The sequence below is a fragment of the Scyliorhinus canicula genome, chromosome 13 (assembly GCF_902713615.1).
Source record: "Scyliorhinus canicula chromosome 13, sScyCan1.1, whole genome shotgun sequence".
In the NCBI taxonomy this organism is placed as follows: domain Eukaryota; kingdom Metazoa; phylum Chordata; class Chondrichthyes; order Carcharhiniformes; family Scyliorhinidae; genus Scyliorhinus; species Scyliorhinus canicula.
In genome coordinates, this window is record NC_052158.1 from 12,205,351 (window position 1) to 12,226,335 (window position 20,985).

The 20,985-nt window shown below is 44.8% G+C and overlaps 1 protein-coding gene across 1 annotated transcript; it reads right to left on the bottom strand.

Moving 5' to 3' along the window:
* Window positions 1-1,231: 1,231 nt before the first annotated feature.
* Window positions 1,232-19,328, bottom strand: LOC119976773 (zinc-binding protein A33-like). Its single transcript, XM_038817530.1, has 6 exons — window positions 18,873-19,328; window positions 18,693-18,782; window positions 18,367-18,600; window positions 12,240-12,262; window positions 12,023-12,138; window positions 1,232-2,010 (listed from the first exon to the last, which is right to left on the bottom strand). Exons 1-6 carry the CDS (start codon window positions 19,281-19,283, stop codon window positions 1,463-1,465), a joined length of 1,422 nt encoding a protein of 473 aa, XP_038673458.1. The 5' UTR covers window positions 19,284-19,328; the 3' UTR covers window positions 1,232-1,462.
* Between the last annotated feature and the right edge of the window lie 1,657 nt (window positions 19,329-20,985).

Here is a 20,985-nt window from a genome sequence, read left to right on the forward strand (position 1 = left end):
ACACACAGAAACTCCCCACCTCCACTCCTCACCAGTCACCCTAAATGCTATTGCGTTCAGCAGTTTGTATGAAGATTATTACAACTGTCCATTAAAATATGTGTATATTCCGTATATTTTGAAAGAACAATCTGTCCACCAACCCCCACCCCACCCACCCCATCCCGCTGCTGATTCTCAGCATTGAAGCCATGGCGTTTGCTTGCATCACGTAACTATTAGTGGGACACAGGGATTAGGAGCAGAAGGAGGCAATCCAGCCCCTCGAACCTGCTCCGCCATTAAATTCAAACAAGGCTGATCTTTTTGGGGTCTCAAATCCACCTCTCTACCTGTTCCCCATAGCCCTTTCATTCGTTTTTAGAAATCAGAAATGTATCTCCTTCCTGAAACCATTTAATGGTTTTAACTCCACCTCACTAATGGGGCAGTGAGTTCACAAATTTATCACCCTCTGCGGGAAGTAGTTCCTCCTCATCTCAGTTTTAAATCTACCACCTCTCAACCTGTACCTGTGACTTCTCGTTCTAGATTGCCCCACAATGGGGAACATTTGGTCCACGGTTACATTATCAATCCATTTTAATATTTTATAAGCCTCAATCAGATCCCTTCTAATCCTTCTAAACTCCAGCGAGTATAAGCCCAAACTGATAAGAATAGAACTGTTTAATCTCTCCTCATACGTCAACCTACTTTCATCCCCGGAATCAGTCTGATGAACTGATGTATCTAGTGATTGGTCCAACCAGAATATTCATTTCAAAATGTCTTGCCCTGCAAAGGATCAGCTTCTTAAATAGATACATATATACATTTAAGTGGTGTCAATGACAGACAAGCCCACCCAGTCATCTTTAATGTCCGCTTCTAAACACCCCACACTCTGAAAGCTTCTGCTCATTATCAACCCTCTGGGTTTGGTAACATAGTGGTCAGCACTATGGCTTCACAGCACCAGAGTCCCAGGTGCGATTCCCGGCTTGGGTCACTGTCTCTGTGGAGACTGCACTTGTCTGCGTGGGTTTCCTCCGGCTGCTCCAGTTTCCCCCCACAAGTCCCGAAAGATGTGCTGTTAGGTGAATTGGACATTCTGAATTCTCCCTCTGTGTACTGTGCCATTGGAGTGTGGCGAGCGGGGCTTTTCACAATAACTTCATTAATGTAAACCTACTTGTGACAATAAAGATTTTATTTTATTTTATTTATTTATTATTTTATTATTCTCCCACCCATTCCCTTTAAATGCCGCTTCAATCTGTTTCGCCCTTTAATTTTGTTTCTATTATTTAGTTTACCGGGAGTCAAATGGGTTTCTTGGTCCTGTGTTCCACCCTGGTGTTAAATCTCACCTAGATCCGCTCCCTCTCTCCCTTGTTTTCCCCCATGGACCTTGATATATTTCAGCCTGGGTTTCAACTCTCCCCGGGAATGGGAAGTCTGAAATTATAGGATGTGCCTGTTAGTGACCTTTCAGCCCGCAGATTGTCAGCGGTGCGGAATTGGACCCATCGTCATCCAGCCCCGGATCGAAGAAGGGGAAGATTCTCTCAGTGAAAGTGTGGGTGAAAGTGTGGAGATGGGACATGTTATCCGCATTGTAAAATGACACCTGTCCCCCTTCGTAATCCAGGTAAACCCCGATCTTCCGGGGATTCACACTCGGGCTGAGGGGTGTATTCGGGGAGTTGGCAGCAAAGTAGCCTCTTCCGGGTTCCAACCACACAGGCCAATATCCATTTTTGGGGTTCGGGTCCAGTATCATCTTCCTGTCAGCAGACTCCAGGGTCACTCCCAAGTCCCACTGAGTCTTCCCTCCGACCTCCACCTCCCAGTAATGTCTCCCTGATGTGAATCCCTCTGATCCCAGGACGCAGAACAGGTAATCAAACCTCTCCGGGATGTCAGGAAGCTGCTGCCGTTTGTCTCCGAGTCTCATACTGGTCCGGTCCTCAGACAGGATGAGCCAGGGGTTCGCTGTGTTCGGATCCAGAGTCAGAGAGGCTGGAGCTGGGGATGAAAATTAGAATAACACAGTCAGTGATTGGATTTGTGCCTGTGAGCCATTCAAAAGCATGACTGTTTCGAGTGCACCACTGGATGCTGGGCTGTATTTATGAAAGCTGCTATCATTCGAGGGGTTATGCGGTGTTAGCGGGCGGAATGACATCCTTCTGTGCAACAAATGATTCTCTGCCGCTGGATCAGGGCTTTGGAGGTGAGGAGGGGAAAATTGAGGGAAAGATGGACTCTGGAAGTGGGGGCAGAGGGTGGTGGGCAGATGGCAGATCAGGAGTGAAGGTGGAAAAGAATAGGACAGAGAGCAAAAGTGCGAGAGCGAAAGTGCGTGAGGATAGAGCAGAGAGAGAGCTGTGGAAAGGAAAATATAACCGGGTGAAGAGTGGTGGATAGAGGGGTTCTACAATCTCTCCTTATAATAAAAGCCCCCTATCCCGAGTCGCGGATTGGTAGCCCACCCACTACACTCTAAATGCATTGAAACACTCACAAATGTATGGTGCTCAGAATTGTGTACGATATTTCATGAAGGCCCAGTCTTTAGACATTGAATGCTGCAATATGAAATATGGGTACGTTTACTAACCATAGGACTGACAGGACAAGATCCAGTTTGTATCTGCTGCTTTTCTCCCCAAAGTGCATGTGGCATGTAGCAGATTTCGACCAATCTGAGTGAACTTGTCTTTTTGGACTGAAAACAAAGCTTTGTGGTGACGAATCCCTTGTGCAGTCGTCACATCGACCCACAGAGTCCACTTGCCAATCAGCACACCGGTTCACATACAATATACATTGTTATGTCCTTTGAAATTTGATGTCCTTGCTTCGGGCCTGATGAACACAAGACGGAAATCTTGGGCAGCATGTCTCTTTTTTCAGCAACGTACTACCAAACGGGCAGCAGGGTGGTGCAGCGGTTAGCACTGCAGTCTCACGGCGCCGAGGTCCCAGGTTTGATCCCGGCTCTGGGCCACTGTACGTGTGGAGTTTGCACATTCTCCCCGTGTTTGCGTGGGTTTTGCCCCCACAACACAAAGATGCGCAAGGTAGGTGGATTGGACACGCTAAATTGCCCCTTAATTGGAAAAAATGGAATTGGGTACTCTAAATTTAAAAAAAAAACATTCTACCAAATGACTGTATGACTCAGAAAGTCTTTGGTGTTTTCTTTCACCCCCAGCATACTGTTCTGAGCTTCATCCGGTGTGACAAACTCTGTTCCTCAACCTCTCACCGTGTCCCTCAGAATGTGTCAAGAGCTTAAAGAAATGCACAAGGAACCGGCAACCAAAGCTCCAATTTGACCGTGAGGCACCGTATAATCAACGACATTTAACTAATAATCTTTATTGTCACAAGTAGACTTACATTAACATTGTCGCCACATTCCGGCGCCTGTTCAGGTACACAGAGGGAGAATTCAGAATGTCCAATTCACCTGACAGCACGTCTTTGGGGACTTGTGGGAGGAAACTGGAGCACCCGGGGGAAACCCTCGCAGACACAGGCAGACTGCGCACAGACAATGACCCAAGCGGGAATCGAACTTGGGACCCTGTCGCTTTGAAGCAACAAGTGCTAACCACTGTGCTGCCGTGCTTATCTTGAACTATTCCAATGCTAGTAGAAAAAAACGCTCGTTCCATGTTTTGCTCAATACAAGTTTCCATTAATAATGGAGATTAAAGGGAGACACAATGTGACTGATTTATAATAGCTTCGAGGAGAATTGTACCCTGAAATCTATCTCTCTCTGAGGTGTGGCGCAAATGCAAAGACACACACGCTAGTCATCGAGGAACCCAGGCTTGGGGACATGGAGGTTCAAATCCTATCACAGCAGCTGATGGAATGAAATTTGTGAGTAAATCTGGAAGCTAGTCTCAGTGATCGAGACCATGAAACTAGAATCAATTGTGGTAAAGACCCATCAGGTTTACTAATACCCTTTAAAAGGTAATCTGCCGCCCTTACCATGTCTGGCCAACTGCAGGCCCACAGCTAATGTGGTTGACTCTTAACAACCTTCCAAAATGGCCTAGCAAGCCACTTAGTTCAAGGACAAATAGGAATTGGCAAGATATGTTGGCCCAGCCAGCAATGCCCGCACCCCAAAGAATTAAAAAAAAACCTGATTAGCACTGTCGAATTGAGGAGAGGGATAAGAACCCATCTCAGGAGTAAAAAGGAAAGGCAGCACGGTGTGCAGTGGTTAGCCCTGCAGCCTCACGGCGCCAAGGTCCCAGGTTCGATCCCAGCTCTGGGTCACTGTCCATGTGGAGTTTGCACATTCTCCCTGTGTTTATATGGGTTTCGCCCCCACAACACAAAGATGTGCAGGCTAGGTGGATTGGCCATGCTACATTGCTGCTTAATTGGAAAAAATGAATTGGGTACTCTAAATTTTTTTTTTTTAAAGGAGTAAAAAGGAAAAATAGAGTGAAGAAATGTAAAAAGCACAGAAACCAAGCAGGACAACTAAATGTTAAACAGAGGAAGGATTAAAACAAAATTATTGCCGCAAACAAAACAGATGTAAAAGAAGTGGAGAGAGCCGATATCACAGGAAGAAGGAAGAGATTTAAAAAATAATCGAGAGAGAAACCAGAAATGAGGATACAAAACAGTTAGGAAGTTGAGAAAGAGTTTGCGGCCACATTATGTGCTGAGCCATAGACTAGCCAGGAATGTAGGCAAACCTGGAACAACCGGTTAATCCTCAAATTGTGAGACCACAACCTCCCCTTGGAATGAACCCATTTCTACTCCAACCTACACCAGGCAGGGTACAGGATCCATGATTCAACCTGAAGCAATCTCATTGATACAACATCAGATGATGTGACATTGTGCAATTAGGACATGTACCAATTATTCTTTCTCAACAAATCTGAGCCTCCACCCTGCCCTCCTGGAAGCTGTAGAATTATAATCCCGTCTCTGAGCTCTGTGCATCTCTTCTGACACATCGTAAGTAGAAAATTATGGTCAGAACTATTGCATCCATTAACAATGCTGCCAACCCTATTGATATAGACCACTAAAATTATTTTTGCAAATCTTCTTCCTCCCAATTATTAATTACATCCAAATAATTTCCATTCATCAGGTTTAGAAGATTGGACAATCATGGTCTTTGAACTTTACCTTATAATTACACCCACAGAACTAAGCATGCGCCTATTATTTCCACAACTCTGCCACTCTTCCTGCATGCAGTGCAAGAATTATAGAGTTGTTATAATGGGGGGCACCACTTAAACAAATATAGATTGGAGCAGAAATAGTTTAAAGACAGATAAGGGCAACTGTTTCCAGCTAAGAGTATAAGAGTAGACAGTCTGGCCCTTCAAGCCGCCTCCTGCATTCAATAAGATCATGACTGATCTAATTGTGGCTTAACTCTTCTTTCTTGCTTGAACAACCCACCACCTCCCCCACAAACAAAAACACCCCTATCCATCAAATATTTGTCTACCTCAGCCTTGAATGTGTTCAACGACTCGGTCTCCACTGCTCCCTACGGTTGAGAACTCCAAAGACTAAGACTGTCCGAGAGAAGACATTCCTTCTCATCACCATCTTAAACTGGTGACCCCTTATTTTTGAAACTGTATCCTAGGTTCTTATTTCCCCATGAAGGGAAACATCCTCTCAGTATCTACCTAGTGAAGCCCCCTCAGAATCTGATTGGTGTCGCTAAGAAAAGAGATGGTAGCATACCAGTTGTGTCACTGGGTTAGTAATCCTGAAGTCCAGGCTAATGTTCTGGTGGCATGGGTTCAAATCCCACCACGGCAGTTGATGAACTTTAACATCAATTAATAAATCTGGAATAAAATGGAGACCGTAATAACGATCATTGATTGTTGTACAAACCCATCTGGTTAATAATGTCCTTTAGGGAACAAAAATCTGCTATTTGTACCTGGTCTGGCATACACATGCTTCCAGGTCCACAGCAATGTGGCTGATTCTTAACTGTTCTCTGAATTGGCTGAGTCAACCACTCAGCTTATGGGGAACTTGGATTCGGCAGCAAATGCCGGACTTGCTAGCGGCACACATATCCCATTAAAGAACTTTAAAATATCACCTTCATTCTTCTAAACTCCAATGAGTAAAGTCACAACCTGCTCAATCTTTCCTCACAAGGCAAACCACTCATCTCAGATATCAGCCCAGGGAAATATCTCTGAACAGCTTCCATGTGGAAATGTCTCCCTTTCTAGAGGGTGTTCAATTTTCCGTGCCAGTGTTATTCCAGCCCAACGAGGAAGGAGGCATTTCTGGGCCTGGTTCTGTGGCATGAGGTGGCTCAAATGGGTCAAGGCTCAGTAAGGGTACAAGCAGGAGACAAGAATTAGGCTAGCTGTAGAAAAGGACAAGTGACAATCCAGAGTAAAAAATAAAGAACTGGGGGAGGGCCAGCTTCAATGGGGAAGGAATTGATCTGACCCAAATAAATTGAAATCAAAGATTGTCAGGTAAAATTCTAACAAAACAATGGGCCGACTTTAAAGAGGAGGAATTTCAGGTGCAGTCAATGTATTTACTCCAATGGGCAAAGACAGGACAGACACATCAGAGGCCTCTGAATGACATGAACAAAATAATAAATACTTAGGAAATAGGAGCAAGAAGCCATTTGGCCCTCAGCCTGCTCAGCCACTCATTATGATCATCCAGCTCAATAGCCTGGTTGTGCTTTACCCCATATCCTATGATGCCCTTCATCCCAAGTGCTTTATCGAACTGCTTCTGGAAAATATACAGGGCTTGATTCTTCATTCCTGTGACTAAGTTCCAGGTGCGCCATGATCTGGCAGATATGTTGTACTGTCTCCCTGCTCAGCTGGAGTCTTCGGCAGCAGGCCCGATCCAACAGATCCTCAAATTGCAGGCGCTGCTGTTACACACAAGGCCTCAAGTGTGCCTCCTTGGCACCGGCTCCTCTTCAGCTTGTTGGGTAGCCAGCTCTCCATCCTCAGTGGCTGGCTCCTGTTCCTCTGAGGCACGCTCTGCTGTAGCATGCTCTGCTGCTGCAGCTTCCTCGTTCTCAAGCAACCCAGCTCATAGAGTCGTATTGTATCCCCCAGGGTTACAGAGACAAACAGGAAGGCCACTATTGCTGATTGAATTCCAATGTTCGTTGTCTGCATGTGGTGAAAGGTCAACATGTTGGCATGGTGCATACCCCCGGTGCCCAACCAGGTCCAATGGGCTGCATTGTGTCCAGTTGCTACTGCGGGCTCTGCCCCAGCATGCCCCTCCCCATCTTCGCACTCTTCGTCCCACCGGTGCCTGGCCTCATGGGGGTCTCTGGCCTTGGTGCCCGTCCCTGATGCCAGGGGTACCATTGTGTACCTTAGGGGCTACAGCCCCTTGAGTGGGCTGTGTATTGCCTGCTAGTTGATGTTGGTCGGTTGGGTGGTTGCGGTGTGGTGGAACGTGGGGTGCGGGGCTGGTAGCTGGGGTGTGGACGTGAGAGAATCTATATGGCCGGTGTCACACTGCAGAACTAGGGGCCAAGGTGGGTGCACAGACCGTGCCACTGACAGTCAGTGGCTGGAACCTCCCAGTCCAGTGGGGTGTCATCCCGACCACTTGACCCATTCCCAGTCACCCAACCTCAGCCAGCCCAGCCAGTGTCTGGCCCGGCAGTCAACAGGGTCCTACCTTCTATCTCTCCCTCACCAGCCATGATACCAGCTTCACAATTTTTAAAAGCAGAAGGGAACCATTCCATTGGGAATTTGGCCCATCAGAGGCGGAGAATCGGGGATGCTGCAGAGAATACCGAGTCAGGCCCGCTAATAATATGCAAACAGGGAGACGGTGTGACATATCTGCCAGCAAGCATTGGCGCTGCTGTTGAGGCGATGGAGAATTGTGATTTGGTGTCAAATCAGTGCCCGCTGTGATTTCAGCGTTAAAACCAATTCTCCGCCCAATCACATTTCCCGAGTTCAGCGGCGGCTGATGAAGAATCCCACCCACAATGGTTTGACATCAATGGATTTCTGTGATCGCAAATTCCACAGGCCAACCACTGGGTCAAGAAATTTCTCCTCATCTCAGTCCTAAACGGTCGACCCCATATCCTCAGACTGCGAGCCCTGGGTTTGGAGGTGCTATGTCTTTTCGTCCGACGTCATTTCGTCCAACGACACTTCGTCCACGTCTTTTTGTCCAACGTCTTTTTGTCCGCCCGTCTTTTGGTCCAACGTCACTTCGTCCAATTATCCAATTACAAATAGTTTAATTTAGTTTTTCAATGTTACTGCTCAAGGATCCTCTCCACCTTTTTCGCCTCTTGAAGTTGAGTTCTGCATTTGTGCTGCTTGATCTCCAGACATTATTAAGATAAGCTGCAGGATATTCACCCATGTATGCTCCAGCGTGATGAGAGCCATTGTATCTGATGGAATATTTGATCATTTCAGACCTGTAATGTCAGAAGCCACTGCCAACCCTAATCACTCGACGAAAATCGAGTTTAAATCTGCTTCTTTCAGAACTGCACTCATTGTCTAAATCCAAATAGACTCCCACTTATATCTGTGTCTGTCGGAATTGTAGAATATCAAATCATCTTGTCCTCTCCCCATGATTCTCTCTCGGGTACAGTTCTGGAAATGTAACTTTTAGGGTATTTCGGGAATTTACCATTTACATCAATTTTAAGTAATTTCGGGAATTTTAAGTAATTAGTAAACTTTTAGATTTTTTAACTGCATTTTTAGATTTTTTAACTTTTTAACTGCATTTTTCAACTTGCATTTTACTTGCATTTTATCAATGACTTGCATTTTAGCAAGTAAATTAACGGAGTTAATTTGTAATTGGATAATTGGACGAAGTGACGTTGGACCAAAAGACGGGCGGACAAAAAGACGTTGGACCAAAAGACGTGGACGAAGTGTCGTTGGACGAAGTGACGTCGGACGAAAAGACGCGACACGGGGTTTGGACACCCAAATAATCGGAAACAGCCTTCTTGTATCTACCCTGTCTTAGAACAAAGAACAAAGACAATTACAGCACAGGAACAGGCCATTCGGCCCTCCCAGCCTGCGCCGATCCAGATCCTTTATCTAAACCTGTTGCCTATTTTCCAAGGATCTACTTCCCTCTGTTCCCCGCGCATTCATACATCTGTCCAGATGCATCTTAAATGATGCTATCGTGCCCGCCTCTACCACCTCCGCTGGCAAAGCATTCCAGGCACCCACCACCCTCTGCGTAAAAAACTTTCCACGCACATCTCCCTTAAACTTTCCCCCTCTCACCTTGAAATTGTGACCCCTTGTAATTGACACCCCCACTCTTGGAAAAAGCTTGTTGCTATCGACCCTGTCCATACCTCTCATAATTTTGTAGACCTCAATCAGGTCCCCCCCTCCACCTCCGTCTTTCCAACGAAAACAATCCTAATCTACTCAACCTTTCTTCATAGCTAGCACCCTCCATACCAGGCAACATCCTGGTGAACCTCCTCTGCACCCTCTCTAAAGCATCCACATCCTTCTGGTAATGTGGCGACCAGAACTGCACACAGTATTCCAAATGTGGCCTAACCAAAGTCCTATACAACTGTAACATGACCTGCCTACTGTTGTACTCAATACCCCGCCCAATGAAGGCAAGCATGCTGTATGCCTTCTTGACCACTCTTATCGACCTGTGTTGCCACCTTCAGGGTACAATGGACCTGAACTTCCAGATCTCTCTGTACATCAATTTTCCCCAGGACTCTTCCATTGACCATATAGTCCGCTCTTGAATTAGATCTTCCGAAATGCATCACCTCGCATTTGCCTGGATTGAACTCCATCTGCCATTTCTCTGCCCAACTCACCAATCTATCTATATTTTGCTGTATTCTCTGATAGTCCTCCTCACTGTCTGCAACTCCACCATTCTTAGTATCATCTGCAAACTTGCTCATCAGACCACCTATACCTTCGTCCAGATCATTTATGTATAGCACAAACACGGTCCGAGCACGGATCCCTGTGGAACACCACTAATCACCTTTCTTAATTTTGATACACTCCCTTCCACCACTACTCTGTGTCTCCTGTTGCCCAGCCAGTTCTTTATCCATCTAGCTAGTACACCCTGAACCCCATACGACTTCACTTTTTCCATCAACCTGCCATGGGAAACTTTATCAAATGCTTTCCATCAACCGGCCATGGGAAACTTTATCAAACGTCTTGTACTGTTTAAATTTTATAGGTTTCTATGAGATCCCCACATTCTTCAGAACTCCAGTGAATACAATTGTAACTAATTAAATCTCTCCTCAGATGTTCAGTCCTGCCACCCCAGGGATCAATCTGGTAAACTTTCTGTGCACTGCCTCGAAAGCAAGAAAATCCTTCCTCACAGAATGAGACCAAAACTGCAAACTAAAGATAAGATGGGCATACGGGATACTTGCTTTTATTAGCAGACGCATAGAATATTAGATCAGGGAGATTAGTATGGAGCTGTATAAAACACTTGTTAAACCACAGCTAAAGTATTGTGTGCGATTCTGGTCGACACACTAAAGGAAGGTTGTGATGGCACTGAAAAGGGTGCACAGGAGAGTCACCAGGATGTTGCCAAGGGTGGAAACTTTCAGCAATGAGGGAAGCTGCTAAGACTACAGTTGTATTCCTTAGAACAGAGAAAGCTGGAAGAGGGACCTGATTGTAGTTTTCAAAATCATGAGAGACATGGGGTAGATTGGAAGGTACTTTTCCTCTTAGTAGCGGGGTCAAAAACCAGGAGTCATAGATTTAAGGTAAGGGGCAGGAGATTCAATAGGGTTTTGATGAAAACCTTTTTCACCCAGAGGGTGGTGGGAATCTGGAGCGCAAGGGTGGTAGACACACACAACCTCACAATATTTCTGAAGCATTTAGAGTACTTGAAATGCCTCAGCAGACAAGACTACGGACCACACCCTGAAAATGGGTTTCCAATTGATATGTGCTTGATAGCCAGTGCAGACACAATGAGCTGATGGGCCTCTTTTTGTGATGGAAAGCTCTAAATTTTAAGCCAAATGAACAACTGGGTGGAGCAAATAGTACGAGAAGAGATTGTCAGCTAACAAAAAGGAATTGTCAACGAACCAAAGTCTTCTGTGGGCAGGTGAATTGTAAGAGGTTGGTAAAAGGAGGATTGGGTTCTAGTAGGGATCTAAACAGGACTTTACCTTCAGAGAAGTGGGGGGGGGTTTGTCTGAGATATGCAATTAGTAGTTTGTATTTACTCAGGAAGAAAATGATGCCCAAAGTCCTAATGAAAGGGTAAGCATTCGAGAAACTGGCTAGGCTGAAAATGATCAAGAGGAAGGATTAGCTAGACTGGAGGCACTTAAATTGCATATGCAATTATGAGCGAATGTGATGCATCCAAATATGTTCTGGGAAGTTAGGGAGGTAAGATACTGAGCGCAGGCCAATCCACCTTAGACAGGGGTGGTGCGGTGCTCTGGAGAACACTAAATGATTTGCCCTTGTAAATCAAATGGTGAAAAGATCAACCCAGCAACTACGGCCCGTCGGTTTAACCAGCAATTTTGGTGTCACATCCTGAGATTGGTGCTCAATTCTTCTGGTTATACAGACACTGTCATTGATTTGACACAAGGTGCTGATGGCTTCAGACACTTCCCCAGAATACCCACATGGAAGCAGAACACGGGGATGGAGAGCAGCATAGAAATGAATGGCTAACAATGTGATAATTTCATCGTGGGTATGCGAGAGCACTTAGGCTCTTTCCCTGTTTAGCACAGGGCTAAATTGCTGGCTTTGAAAGCAGACCATGGCAAGCCAGCAGCACTATTCAATTCCCGTAACAGCCTCCCCGAACAGGCGCCGGAATGTGGCAACTAGGGGCTTTTCACAGTAACTTCATTTGAAGCCTACTTGTGACAAGCGATTTTCATTCATTCTTTCATTCATCTGCATTTGTACATTAGAGAAATTAATTTTACCGGGATTGATAGCGTCTCTCATTTCTCTCCACACTATGTACTGCAAAGGGCCTTTGAACTTTCCCATAAACAGACTGGAATTTGTCGTTGACAAAAGCTGACCATCTTCGCTCACCCTGGGAAGATTAAACAAATGATTGTGTAAATTGACCATAAGTGCTTCTCTGAATTATTGAAAAAACAATTTTGGTGTGCTTCAATAAAGACCAGGTCCTACCTTTTCGTCAGGCGAGTTTCCTGCTGAAATAAATAAATCAGAAATCTTAGTTGACACGAATTGGCCGACATTAGGATAACAGAAATTGCAGTCCAATTGTTTAGGATTTATCATTGTAGCGAATTGATTTTTAACATTTTATTAAGGCATTTATGGTTTTATAATAACAAAAGATACAAGTGCAGATATAAACACAACCATCGCACAGTTCTCACCTAAGCTGGACCGACATAGTAATGAAACGATTTCTGACTACTGCAGACACCAGACAGAAGAAATATAGAACCGGTTTTCACGTTATACATCAAGCAATTTAATTTATGTTTAAAATACATAATTGACACGTTTGCCCAAAATTTGACATTGTGAAAAAACATAGAGAAGCAACGTAAACTAGTTTTAGGCGTACTGGAAGTAGGAAGCAAGATAACAGGGTGAAGTTTAGAGGGAGGGGGGGGGGAGGGGGGGGAAAGGGGGGGCCTACAGTAGTCACACAGGCCAAATGAATGAAGCACTAAAAAAAACCAAAAGGGTTTTTAACATGTACAGAGTACAAAAGAAAATAATTTAATTGAAACCTACAAATCTTGGATTCTGCCTGAGCTGGAGTGTCGTGTCCAATCTGCACAATCTGTTTAATGAGATTTTACATAATGCACAAAATAAATTGACTGAAAGCGCCACAGAAGCAAATTTACTGTCAATTTTTAAACGAGGTTTGTTTGTAACATCGTTTATTACCTTTCTCATCGCTCACCTGCAACCTCTTCCAGCCCTACAAATGTCAGTCATTGAGCATGTTAAAGCCAGAAATTGCTAGATTTATAGATAGCAAAGGCAACATGGGGTATTGGGCTAGTGTGGGAAAATGACATTGAGGTAGCACGTCAGCCTTGATCAACTTGAATGGTGGAGCAGGCTCCAGTGGCCGAATGGCCTACTTAAGCCTCTGTTGTCACTGGACTAGTAATCCAGAGACCCTGGTTCGAATCCCAGATGGTGAAATTTGAATTCAATAAAAAGAAACTGGAATAAAAAAATCTACTGATCACCTAAAACTATTGTAGATGGTTTGCAGATAAAATATCTGGTTCACTAACGTCCTGAGGGAGGGAAATCTGTCGTCCTCACCTGGTTTGGCCTACATGTGACTCCAGATCCACAGCAATATGGTTGATACTTAAATACCATCAGGGATGGGTAATAAACACTGGCCCAGCCAATGATACTCACATCCCATTAAAGAACAAAAAAAAACATACCGTACTGTGATTCGATGTTCAGACATTTCTATAGATATCAAATTTATTCACTTGTGAAACAACAATTTTCAGCACCCCACCATTGGCAGCCTAATAGCGGCTTCCTGGGCTCCCAACTTCCCCTTAAATTAAATATTGGGAAGACTGAAGATATTGACTTCAGTCCCCAACAAAATTTGTTCCTTCATCACTGCTTTCATTCCTCTCTCTGGCACAAGGCTAAGGCTGAACCACAACTACTTGAAATTTTACTTTCATAGTTGATCCCGAATCCGCTTTCAACCTCATGTCTGTCCTTTCATTAAGACCATGTAGTTCCAGGCCCCCCCCCCCCCCCAACATTGCCCAACTCTTTTCCTGCCTTAGCTCTTCTGCTGCTGAAATTCTCTTTGATGGCTTTACTACCTCTAGATGGATTAGTTAAGGGCGAGGATTGACACATGGAATTGTAACATAGTAGCCATTTTGGAGACTTGGTCGAGGGAGGGGCAGGGTTGGCAGCTCAACATCCTGGGATATAGAATCTTCATGTGAGTCAGAGGAGGGGGTAAAAAAGGAGGAAGCATTGCATTATTAGTTGAGCTGTCAGTTACTGCGGTAAGGAGAGATGAAATCTTGGAGGAGGCATCAAATGAAGCTTTGTGCATAGAGCTTAGGAATAAAAAAAGAGACAGCCACATTGTTAGTTGGTTGTTATAGACCCCCATAGTCAGCGGCAAATTGAGGAGCAAATATGTACGTACTTCGCAGAGGTGTGCAAAAGTAATAAGATTAGGTGATTTTAACTTTCCCAAAATTAATTGGGATAGTCACTATGGAACTATAGATGGAGCGGAGTTCTAAAATGTTACAGGAGACCTTTTAGTGCAATATGTGGAGAACCCAACTAGGAATGGTGCAGTTCTGTACATAATTTAGGGGAATGAAGCTGGGCAAGTGGTTGATGTGTTGTGGGGGAGAATTTTAATAATAGCGACCACAGCATGGTACAATTTAAGTTTGTTATGGACTAAGAAGTGGGCAAGTTGCAAAGAAATGTTTTGGATTGGGCGAGAGCAGATTTTAGTAAAATAAGGGAGGATCTGGCCATGGTAGACTGGAAAGAGTTACTTGTAGATGAATCTATGGAAGAGCAATGGGAGGCCTTCAAAAATGAAATGGGGAGGTACAGGCCCAATGTGTTCCCTCGAGGGTGACAGGGTAACAAGCCCAGAAAACCATGGATGAAAAGAAAAGGAAAGGCTTTTAGCAAGTGCAATAGGAGTAAATCAATGGAGGCATTAGAAGAGGTGGAGCCAGAGGATGTTAATAGGGTGTTGCACAAATACCTGTCTTCAGCCAAGATAAGGTGGAGATATACAACTTGGGGAGAGTGACTGTGAGGTTCTTGAGCAATTTGTCATCGGGAGTGACAAAACACTGGAGGTGCTGGCATGCTTAAAAGTGGACAAATCTCCAGGTCTAGATGAATTGTGTTCCAGCATGCTGTGGAAAGCGAGGGAGGAGATTGCAGGGGCTCTGGTCCAAATTTTTAGTTCCTGTATGGCCACAAGGGAGGTGGGGCAGAAGACTGGAAACAGCTAATTTTGTCCCACTATTTAAGAAAGGTTGTAGAGATAAGCCAGGGAACTACAAATGAGTGAGCCTGGTAGGGAAAATATTGGAGAAAAATTCTGAAGGCGAGAATCTATCTCCATTTGGTTTAATCAGGAATAGTTAGCATGGCTTGTCATTGGCAAATCATGCTTTACAAATTTGATTCATTTTTTCCGCATGTGACCAGTTGTGTAGAGAAGGGCTGATGTAGTTTACATGGATTTCAGCAAAGCCTCTGATAAGGTCCCACATGGGAAACTTATAAAGAAGGCAAATGCACATGGGATACAGCGTAATTTGATAAGTTGAATTCAGAATTGGCTTAGCTGTGGGAGAGAAAGGTTGCTTTAATGACTGGAAGCCAGGGTCCAGTGGTGTACCACAGGGGTCTGTATTGAGCCCCCTATTGTTTGTCATTTATATAAACGACATTGATGATTGTGTGGAGCATAGGATCAGTAAGTTTGCAGATAACGCAAAGATTGGCCGGGTGGTTAATAGTGAGGTTGAGTGTCTTGGGTTACAGGAAGATATAAGCGGGATGGTCAAATGGACAGAAAAGTGGCAGATGAAATTTAACCCTGAAAAGTGAGCGGTGATAAACATTGGAAGGAGTAATGTGACAAGGAAGTATTCAATGAATGGCCTGACTCTGGGAATATCCAAGGAACAAAGGAACCTTGGCATGTTTTTCCATAGATCTCTGAAGGTAGAAAGGCAAGTTAATAGGGTGGTGAAAAAGGCACAGTGGCACAGTGGTTAGCATTGCTGCCTCACAGCATCGGGACCGGGGTTCTATTCCAGCCGTGAGTGGCTGTCTGTGTGGAGTTTTCACATTCTCCTTGTGTCTGTGTGGGTTTCCTCTGGGTGCTTTGGTTTCCTACTATTGTCCAAAGGTGTGCAGGCTAGGTGGTTTGGCCATTCTAACTTGCCGCTTTCCTCCAGGGTTTCCTCCTACAGTCCAAAGATATGCAGGTCAGGTGGATTGGCCATGTTAAATTGACCTTACTGTCCAAAAAAGTTTAGGTGGGGTTACTGGGTTATGGGAATAGGGTGGAGGTATGGGCTTAATTAATGTGTCCTTTCCAAGAGCCGGTGCAAACTCGATGGGCTGAATGGCCTCCTTCTGCATTGTAAAATCTATAATTCTATGATTCTATGAAGAGGTAAAGTGGTGTTATGGGGATGGGGTGGGGGCATGGGCCTAGGTAGGGTGCCCTTCACAATGGTCGGTGCAGACTCAGTGGGCTGAATGGCCTTCTTCTACACTCTAGGCATTCTATGATTCTATTCTATGATTCTATACGGGACCCTTGTTTTCATCAATCGAGGCATAGATTACAAAAGCAGGGAGATCATGTTGGAGTTGTATAGTAGTTTGATTCACATCTGGAGTACTGTGTACAATTCTGGTCACGACTTTATAAGAAGGATATGATTGCACTGGAGGGGATGCAGAATAGATTCACCAGGATGTTTCCTGGAATGGAACATTTAAGTTATGAAGAGAGGTTGGATAGACTTGGGTTGGTTGTACTGGAGCAGAGAAGACTGAGGGGCAACCTGACCGAGGTGTACAAGATTATGAGGGACATGGACAGGGTGGATATGGAGTAGCTGTTCCCTTTAGTTAAAGGGTCAATTACGAGGGGCACAAGTGCAAGGTGAGGGGCAGGGGGTTTAGGGGGAATTAGAGGAAACACCTTTTTACCCAGAGGGTGGTGATGGTCTGGAATGCACTGCCTGGGAGGGTGGTAGAGGCGGGTTGCCTCACATCCTTTAAAATGTACCTGAATGAGAATTTGGCATGTCATAATATTCATATCTATGGGCCAACTGCTGACAAATGGGATTAGGTCGGCAGGTCAAATGTTTTTCATGTATCGGTGCAGACTCGATGGGCCGAAGCGGCTTTTCTGCACTGCACTATTCTGTGATTCTGTGATTGATCTGACTCTAATGTCCTCCTGGCTATTCTCACATATTCTGTCCTGGATGAACTAGACGTCACCGAAACTCTGATGTTATTTCCTAATCCGAAACAAATCCTGTTCACCCACCTCTCAGCGCTGACTTGCACTGGATTTGCGGAAGTATTTGCAGGTTAGGTGAATTGGCGATGAAAAATACTCCTTAATGAAAATCGCTTATTGTCACGAGTAGGCTTCAATAAATACTGTGAAAAGCCCCTAGTCGCCATATTCCGGCGCCTGTCCGGGGATCGAACCGTGCTGCTGGTCTGCTTGGTCTGCTTTAAAAGCCAGCGATTTAGCCCAGTGAGCTAAACTGGCCCCTAATGTTCAGGGATGTGAAGGTGAGCTGGAACAGAACACAGGAGTGGGTCTTGGCATCTTGCTCAGGTGCTCTTTCGGGCATCGGTGCATACTCGATGGACCGAATGGCCTGCTTGTGCATTGTACGGATTCTATGATCTGCTATTGACCGTCCCACAAATTCCTACACGACTTGGCCTCCCTATATCCGTAGTCTAGCCCCGCCCTAAAACCGTTCATGATACCTGGCCTCCTCTAATTCTGGTCTCCTGATCTTCCTCGATTGCAATAGCTCCAAAATTGGGGGCCTCGACGTGAAGCTCCAAAATTCCCTCTCTAAATTTCTGCGCCCGTCTTTGCTTTCCACGTTTAACCACACCGACGTCTCATACCAAGCTTTTGTTAATTTCACCGAATACGCCTTGTGTGACTCCGTGAAACCCTTGGGACATGTTTTTTTCGTCCAACGTGCCATGTGTTGTTATTGTTAAAAATGCTCCACTTTAACTTCACCCTCCTTCACTAAGGCTGTCTGAAACAAACCACTTTGGGCACGCTGTTGGTCAATGCAGTTAATATGTGACACGATGTCAGTGTTTGTTGGACTGACGCACCCGAGGATGTTTCTGATGTTGAATGGAGGTTGCTTTTGGGCCTCTGGTCATTCGTGGGATTCGTGACTTTCGATGAAAATCGGTTAAGTGGGAAACATTTGCGGACTTTCCCCAGAATGAGAAGAATATCGGTTTTAGCCCATGCAGTTTTTTCAACAATTGCTGCCATTTATTTCAAAGTAAGGGGTCTTACAACACCAGGTTAAAGTCCAACAGGTTTGTTTCAAACACGAGCTTGCGGAGCGCAGCTCCTTCCTCAGGTGAAGATTATTGTGCTCACCCCAGTCCAACGCCGGCATCTCCACATCATTTATTTCAAAGTTAGCATTATTCTGCGGCAACGTGGAGCCTCATTGAACATACCTGAAATATATTCCCTCACCTTCAGAAACGTCAACAGGCCTTTTTGCTTCATCTGTTTTTGCATCTTTCTGAGTTTCTCCTGAATTGAATTTAAATTCTCCTGAATCTCTCGAAGCTTTTCCTCTATTGGGTCTAGAATCATCTCCTCTTCTTCCCTGAGATCTCTGAGTAAACGCTGCTCTTTCTCAGTGAGAATCTGGTGCATTTTACTGAACTCGGATGTGATGTGGGCCTGCAGACTGATCGACTGTTCCTACCAAATGAAATGTGAAACATAATTAATGTCCCGGATAAAGGGAACAAAACTAACCGAGATCCCAGAAAAACAGCACAGGGAGGCCTTACCCTAACTTCAGAAATCTTCCGTTTCTGCTCACGTTCTGTTTGTAGAGCTTTGAATTTCTTCTCTGTGAGAGAATCTAAGGAAGATTGCAGCTGATCATGGGATAGGACGGGAAAGATTTAGTTTCAGGTCTTCGAACATTAAAACAAATCATAAAATATTGGATTGATAAAAATGTTTACCATGTAGATTTCAGCAGCTTCTCCAACCGGCAGGAAGCGGTGCCCTCTGTGTTCCAGCGAATCTCTACAAATCACACAGATCAATTTCTTGTCAGTTTCACAAAACAACTTCCGTTCTTCCTGATGTTCCTCACAGTGAAGTTTACTTTCCTTCTCTTTCGGATTCAGCTTGAATTTTCGAACTTTCTCGGCCAGATTCCCTAAGGCCCGATTTACCCTGAAGTTTCTTTCTGGAAACTCCTCTCGACATTCCGGGCAGGAGTTTATCTCCTTCTTTTCCCAACACTGGGAGATACAGGAGCGGCAGAAGTTGTGTCCACAATCCAGTATTACCGGATCAGTGAAGAAATCAAGGCAAATGGGGCAAATTGCCTCTTCGCTCAAACTCTCGTCATATTGTGTGGAAGCCATGGACGCGCTGAGCACACTCTGATTTCGTTGGCTGCTGTTGTGTTCTGAAGTGTGCCGGAGGTTATGAAATTCTGTTCAATATTGACAGAAGGGGGGTGGGGGTGGAGGAGGAGGTTGAGATGGGCACGGATCCAGACTCCATTGTAATTTATTCCAGTCTCAACTCGTCGTGCACCACAAGAACTTTGCTAAAATATGGTGTAACATTTCCATCCTTCAACTGAACTGTTCTCATGATTACAGCTGCTCGCCCGAAAGCACAAAGCGCCCCAAATGTCACGGAGTAAAACTGATGTGACAGGTACAGACAATAAGATTTTGGCAAGGAATAGACTTGTGATTTTTCTATCCTTTCTGCCGGGGGAAAAATAATGCATGGTAAATTATACCATAAATCAGTCCAAAGATGTGCAGGTTACTTGGATTGGCCATACTAAATTGCCCTGAGTGTCCAAAAGGGTTAAGTGGGGTTACTGGGTTACGGGGATAGGTTGGAGGTGTGGGCTTAAGTTGGGTGCTCTCTCCAAATGCCAGTGCAGACTCGATAGGCTGAATGGCCTCATTCTGCACTGTAAATTCTATGATTCTATGATACAGCCCCATCAAATATTCAGAACGTCCCAGGGCACTCTAAAACCGGTGTGATACTTATGTAATATATGAACGTTTGTGGATAGGCGTTCCCACAGTCACTATGACGACAGCAAGTTCTCACAAGCATGAATCAAATAAATTACCAATATTTTTTTCGGTCCTCAGTTTAAAAGGGGCGACCCTCCCTCAGTTTTCAGGAAAGGGTAAATTTAAGCGAAGCCAGTGAAATGTCAACGCTCTACGGGAACTTTTGTTTCTTTTGAGTAAAAATACACTGAGCAAGGGGCAGCCAGAGTAACATGAGAAAAGTTCTTACATAAAATGCGGACTTATAGAATTGAGGTAAGGTATGGACAGCCAAATTGAAGATTGGTTAATAGTCAGATAGGGCACTGACTATCCTGACTTGGAACTTTATCGCCATTCCTTCACTGTCGCTGGGTCAAAATCCTGAAATTCCTTCCCTAACTGTGGGCTCAGTTACACCATGTGGACTGCAACGGTTCAAGAAAGCAGCTCAGCGCCACCTTTATGATGAGGTTCCTATCCCTTTAAAAATCTTATGTTCTAAAACACTTGGGTCTAGGCGGGTCCAAGTCTAAAATCTCCATCAGACCACCCCACTGCCATTTTTAACCCTGGGCATATCTCACAAAGGAACAAAATAATATTTTCAAGGCATGGGAGAATCGTTGGCAAGGCTCGTATTAGTTAGTTGCTCGTTCTTAATTTTCTTTGACCTTTGATAAATTATTGCATAACTTGCTAGGCATCTGTTTTTGCTGTCAGACAAGATGGACAATCGCAAGTCCACTTCCTGTCTAAATCTAATCTGTACCTGTCACATCAATGTTACTTCTGGGCATTTAGGACATTGTGTGATTTAGGATGAGCATATACAATCATTAGAACAGTTCTGTTTAAAGATGGAAATTTTGCGCAATACATGTGGCACAGTGGTTAGCACTACTGCCGCATAGCGACAGAGAGCCAGGTTCGATTCTGGCATTGGGTGAGTGGTGGAGTCTGCACGCTCTACCCGTTAAGGGGTGGGTTTCCTCCAGGTGCTCCGGTTCCCTCCCACAGTCCAAAAATGTGCAGGTTAGGC

Bases quoted from the DNA above. Each gene is read 5' to 3' on its own strand.
- LOC119976773 (XM_038817530.1), bottom strand. From the start codon at position 19,283: ATGGCTTCCACACAATATGACGAGAGTTTGAGCGAAGAGGCAATTTGC. The intron at 18,601-18,692 runs GTAAGGCCTCCC...TTCATTTGGTAG, and splicing joins GGAAGATTTCTGAAGTTAGG to GAACAGTCGATCAGTCTGCA. The intron at 12,139-12,239 runs GTAGGACCTGGT...TAATCTTCCCAG, and splicing joins GAAACTCGCCTGACGAAAAG to GGTGAGCGAAGATGGTCAGC.